The sequence below is a fragment of the Carassius carassius genome, chromosome 42 (assembly GCF_963082965.1).
Source record: "Carassius carassius chromosome 42, fCarCar2.1, whole genome shotgun sequence".
NCBI classification, from domain to species: Eukaryota; Metazoa; Chordata; class Actinopteri; order Cypriniformes; family Cyprinidae; genus Carassius; species Carassius carassius.
The window spans coordinates 24,749,134-24,755,133 of record NC_081796.1 but is presented as its reverse complement, the minus strand read 5'-3'; the positions used below and the strand labels follow the sequence as shown (position 1 = coordinate 24,755,133).

Here is a 6,000-nt window from a genome sequence, read left to right as displayed (position 1 = left end):
CGGATCTAATATTTCTCAGCAAACACAATAAATCTATAAATGGCACTCTGTTAATTGCTTTTAACAAATTTAAACAGAAGGTGATGGTTTTTGGGGAAAAAAAAAGTCTGGGACTAAATTGTGCAGAAAAGAAAACGTTACAGTGATTCAGTTTCTTCTGCTTATTGTTAACTCCAGGCACAATGCCAGATGGTTTATGCATATTTATTCTGTTTGTGTTTTGCCATTATTTCTCCCGATCAGTAATAAACTTGAGTGCTCTTGTGTTTCTGGTTTATCAGGCTTCATGTAACTAATGCTTTTCACGTCTGGTTTTCTTTGTATTTCTGTTTTCTTTGCTCAGATGGAGAGTTTCATACAGCATTTTCTGATTAATTCTGTTCATTTGATAAAATAAAACATCTGACCAGATTTAAGTGCATTGTTTTTGTTTCACAGTACATCAGAATATCACAAGACAGATTTGATAAGTTTTGCAGTGCTGAAATTTGGGAAAACATCTCTGCTCACCAAGACTGCATTTATTTGGTCAAAAATACAGTAAAAACTGTAATATAATTTAATAGAACTGTTTTCTATATGAATACATTTTAAAACAATTTATTTCTGTGATGCACAGCTGTATTTTCAGCATCATAACTCCAGTCTTCAGTGTCACATGATCTTCAGATATCATTCTAATATGATGATTAGAATTAGATTAGATGATTAGATTCGTAATTTTTGTGAAACGGGATTCTGTGATAAATAAAATGAGCAAACTAGCAGCATTTATTTGACATAAAAATGCCTTTACTGTCACGTTGATCACTTTAATAACCTTTCTGAATAATAAAACAAAAATAAAAAATAAAATAACTTTTAATGACCCCAAACTTTTTCTTACTGACGTTTCATATTACCCCCAAAAAAATAAAAATAAAATAAGGAAAATATCTTCCAGAATGAATGCAAGTGCAATGTGCATTAACAAAAAAATAAGTCTCAAGAAGAAAAACACATCAAGGTTGTTAATCACTTTAATCATATTGATTATTCATCATGTTGATTGATCGGGATGATTGGCAGTGGTCAGAGAGGTGGTGATTGCATATCTGTAATTCAAGTACATCAAATAAAACTTAATACACAAGAAACAGGTGATCGAACTGACATTGTATACAAGAGCAGGCACAGTAAATCGAACAAGAAGAATTAGACGCAGACAGATCTACCATTCTAAATCATCTTAAGAGGGCAGTGTGCATCAATGTGTGTGAAAGATGGAGAGACAAGCTCAACTTGTCCAGAAAACAAAACCAATATTTGAAAATAACACAAAATCAGACTGGCGTTTGCTTGTTTGGATATGCGTTGTTGTGTTACAGCTTGAAGCATGCTCTAAAATATTTATTCAATGTTACTTTGTGACCCTCCGACCAGAGTGTCATTAATACCTTCTAAAATAAAACCAAACACGGGCTCTTTTTCATATTCAAAGCTAACAACAAAATGGTCATAAAAATATGACTATCTTCAAAATGGAACAAAGTGATGAATTCAGAACATTAAAAAAAAAAACTCTGTATAAAATATAAATTATTAAATAATTTGATAATTATAAACAAAAGCATTTATAAAACTATAAATATGCACAACTTTGAAAAAACAAACAAAAAACAAAGACTTATTTGGGCTAAAAGGTTTCATTCTGGGCTGGGAACGGACTCAGTGACCCAGCATTGGTCGAGACATCTCGTTTTCAATTGCCAAGTTTTCTAAAATATAAGCTGTGTCATATTGTCTTTCTCCTAAAGGTCGCATATCCGCTTCCAACATATATCACAAGCTGATGATATCAGCACACCCGAATTATCACAAACCGTCCCTCACACCAGACACCGGACCACTGCCTGTTCGAACCGTTGCCATCTCTCCACCTCACTTCATTCTGTCCTTTCCGTAATTTCTGTCGACTTGCTAATTAGCAGATGCTTTTCATCTACAATATCTGTGACAAGGCAGTCTACTTTTAACAAGGGTAACTGGCTGCAAGCATCTATATTTTATCTTCTATCCCTGTTGAAAAAACCAGCATATGTAGGTATGTTTTGAAGCATGGCTGCTGGTATAAGATGGTCCTAAGCTGGTCCTGAGCAAGAGCTAGTTGCTTAGGACCAGCACATGACCAGCTTAAACCAGCTAAGGACCATCTTAAACCAGCATATGTTGGTTAGGTATGTTTCGAAGCATGGCTGATGGTTTAAGATGGTCCTTAGCTGGTCCTGAGTAAGAGCTAATTGCTTAGGACCAGCACATGAACAGCTTAAACCAGCTCAAACCAGCTAAAGACCATCTTAATTCTTCAAAACATACCTAACCAGCATATGGTGGTATTATCTGCCCTGTCACAAAAAAAAAAAAAAAACCTGAATCTGATTAAATTAAATTCACCTGTCATGTAGCATATAGCTAAAGCATCTGGCATAGGACTCTCACTCACAATCTTGAATGATATGAACAAGTTTATAAATGCCCTTGTGTTCAATGCTAAGAGATTAGCTGCAGTGCTAAAGATGCTACTTGAGTGAGGCTTATAGCTAAAGGTTTATCTTTAGTCTGGTGTCTTGAGAACTAAAAAAGCTTTTATGATAAATATGCTGTGTAAAACAACAGATAATCACAACGTGATGCTAAGGGTTGGCTTTAAACTGGTGTACTAATAAGCAAAAAACAAACTTATATTATAGACATATTGAGTAAAACTGAACCTTTTTATCACCAGATTAGCATAAATTAGTGATTTTATTTCTTTAGCCATTTAACTAGCCATTAACATCTGTAATTTTTATATTAACATAAAGCTAAATGCTAAAGGTTTAGCTTTAGCCTGGTGTCCTGAGAACCGAAAAATAATTTTATGATAAACGTTGTATAATTGCCTGTAATGTTTTACATTAGCCTAATGCTAATTGCTAAAGGTTTAGCTTCAGAGTTCTATGATAAACAAATTGTGTAAACCTCAAGATTTTAGGACACCAAATTGATTGGAGTTAATAATTTCAATTCTGTATTCAGTATTATAGAATAACAGATACAAATTTTATTAAACTGTGATGATTTGCATTAGCCTGAAGCTAACTGCTAAAGGTTTAACTGAGATACTGAGATACTAAAACAACTTCTATGATAATCAAATTGTGTAAAACTGCACATTTTCGGACACCAAATTAGTATGATTACACTTAGCAATTTTAATTATATAGCCTATATGTTACAGAATGAGAGATTTAGTCTTAAGCTAAGGGCTAAAGACTGTTGGCAAGGGACAAGCCCTGTGTTCTTAGTGTCCTAACTTCCTGTTTTAACAGGAAATACTTAAACAAATGACAGAAAAATGCCTTTTTGAAAGTGAAAAATAACAGTATGTTCGGGCAGGCAGAGGTCTGGTGTGGAACTGAGCATTCACATTTTTCACCTGAGATTAGAGACCAAGGCCTCTACAAAAACACAGTTTTCCACACTGCATCCGTTCATAAGGAAGACACTGAGACTGATACGAGTCTCCACTTTGCCTTGCTACAATCTCCATTGAGCAGATCTCTGGATTATCATTCATATTGCCAATGAGAGCAGGTGATCTCAAAGTGAGAATGAAACACTATCAGCCCCGATGCATGTTGGGAAAAGACGTCATATCCCGCTTACAGAGGATTCTAGCATCAGCACAGTTGTTATTATGGCTACAGAGGGAACTATTGTGGAACACAAACAAGCATTAGCTGAACACTTCAGGTCTACAATAAAAGACCGGATAGACCACTCCTTCGGCAAACAGTCCAGAGTTACAGTCCAGGCGGCGTTTCGATGGAAGAAATGAAAGCGAACGAGAATGTAACATGAGGCAGTATGCAGCAGAAAAGCTTTTGGTGGCATTGAGATTTTTTTTTTACATCTTAAACTAATAAAACAGTTCAGTGTGTAACTCGCAGTCAGAGTTTACTCACTTTTTTCCCATTTCAAAATAAAATATAGCTCTTTTAAATATATTTTTCTTAAATATCCGTTGCATATCATGTTTTTTTTATTTATTTATTTGTATTAACATCTGTATTAATATCTTTTTTAAATATTATTTTAGCCCTCCCAACTTCAACTAAGGGCTAGCAGAAAATACAGTCATGCAAAGTTCTCATGCTGGTAAACAAAGTTACAAAAATGCATTTTTTTTTCTCCAAGTATTATATATTTTTTCACATAGTTTGACATCCATTTTCTCACAGTTCAGTCTATGAGGAAACAATCTCTTCTGTTTTTTGTTTCTCCCTCCTAAAGAGAGTGATAATATATTTTCTTTCCTCCTTTTTTTCTCTTTTTTGAATAAGTCAGCGGCTGTTCGTAGGGTGGTGTTTGGAGATGTTTTTGCAACTACTTATCAAAATATAAATTTGTTCTTTTTTTTGTACATTTATTCTTCTTGATTCATTTGGCGTGACATCCTGCGTTCCCTCTGATTAGTTAAGAAGGAACCATGCTGTCAAGCCAATAGGAGAGAATACAAGACAGGGACGGAGGGGAAAATCTGAAAAGGCAGTTTTAGATATAGATGATTTTTAGAAAGGGAGATTTAAGAATGTCACTGCATTTCCCTGACCTTTATTAAGAAAACAAACTTCCGCTTGTTATTGGTCCAAGCACTCGCACTCGCATGTGCATTTATATATAATCAATGGCAGCATCAGCTCTACTAAATAAATAAAATAAACCTCTATAATCAGGAACAAGAGAGACCATTCCTGGGGAAAGTCCTCAATATAAGGATATTTTGGGGAATTACAAACAGCACTTCTGGCAGAACAGCCAATCCGTTCATATTTAAAGGGATGAAAAGTTCAGATCTGACAGGGAACGTCTTGTTATTTTGTGCCATTTTAGCTTTCAGACATTATTTGGTCACAGTTGGGCTTTGGTCTGTCTGGACTGTTTTCAGTGTTGCCTCCCCCGAATGCTCGGGGGGAAATAAATGGAAGACTTTTTAGGAATAGCATCTGTTACCAAAGGCAGAGTGCTGCGTTTCACTTTTCAGTGCTCTAGATTCATTCACAAAGAAAAGCTACTCTAATAAGACTCAAGACAGGGAGTGGGAACTACCACACGGCAATGCACAAACAACATATTTTGCTGCTAATATGCAGAGAGAGGGAAGAAAATAAGAAAAATTGTGCATGACTAAGCCATTTTTAGTCATACTGTGCAAACTGTAAAGTCTGTCGGAGAGTTCTCCTAGCCAAGAAATGCTACAGGGTCTTAGCAGAAATGCTACATAATTATTCTAAGTTGGTCCTTCATTCTTACATATAGATTAATATACAGAAACTCAGGGCCCAGGTGAGTGCGGCAGTCGAAGCGCCTGGTGTTTTGATCTTAAAACGTTGGAATGTTTATCGTTCGTTCCTTCAAGAGTCTTTTTTCTCTTTCAGGTGGCAGTGCAATGTTCAGTTTTGTTGCAGTCAGTCTGTAGAAAGAGGAGTGGTCCGGAATTTTGATGAGGTTGCTTTGGTTACCATGTGAAGATCCGGCCTCAGAAAATTCCAGTTTCCTTAGTTTTTTGTTTTGTTTCCAGTCACACCCTCTTGCCACTCCGACATTCCTCACATGTCCCATGTGGATGGTACAGCCCCATCGGCAAAATTTTCAGGATTGAGCGACTAACCGTGTCTCCTTAATAGAATTGCCAAATGCTAGAAACTTAACACTGTGGACAAAAACAGAGATAACGGTTTTGTTAGAAATTAACATTAATTAAGCAATGTGTTTAAAAGAAAAATCACAGAAACATTTTAAAGGGATAGTGCTCCTAAAAATTTACTGAAAATTTACCGACCCTCAGGCCATCTAAGATGTAGATAAGTTTGTTTATTCATCATAACTTGTTCATGGATCCTCAGCAGTGAATGGGTGCCGTCAGAATGACAGTCCAAACAGCTTTATAAGAAACAAATCCAACAAGATATTTTAACT

General features: G+C 35.6%; 1 protein-coding gene across 3 annotated transcripts in view; it reads right to left on the bottom strand.

The window, feature by feature from the left end:
- Window positions 1-5,579: 5,579 nt before the first annotated feature.
- The window catches only part of LOC132124300 (potassium voltage-gated channel subfamily C member 1-like), a 48,898-nt gene continuing 48,477 nt past the window's right edge, over window positions 5,580-6,000 (bottom strand). The window contains exon 5 of one of the 3 annotated variants that reach the window (XM_059535267.1): window positions 5,580-5,734. In XM_059535267.1, coding sequence (XP_059391250.1) covers window positions 5,721-5,734 — 14 coding nt within the window. In that variant the 3' untranslated portion in view covers window positions 5,580-5,720. The remainder of the gene's footprint in view (window positions 5,735-6,000) is intronic. The other 2 variants (XM_059535265.1, XM_059535266.1) reach the window with 2 other exon arrangements.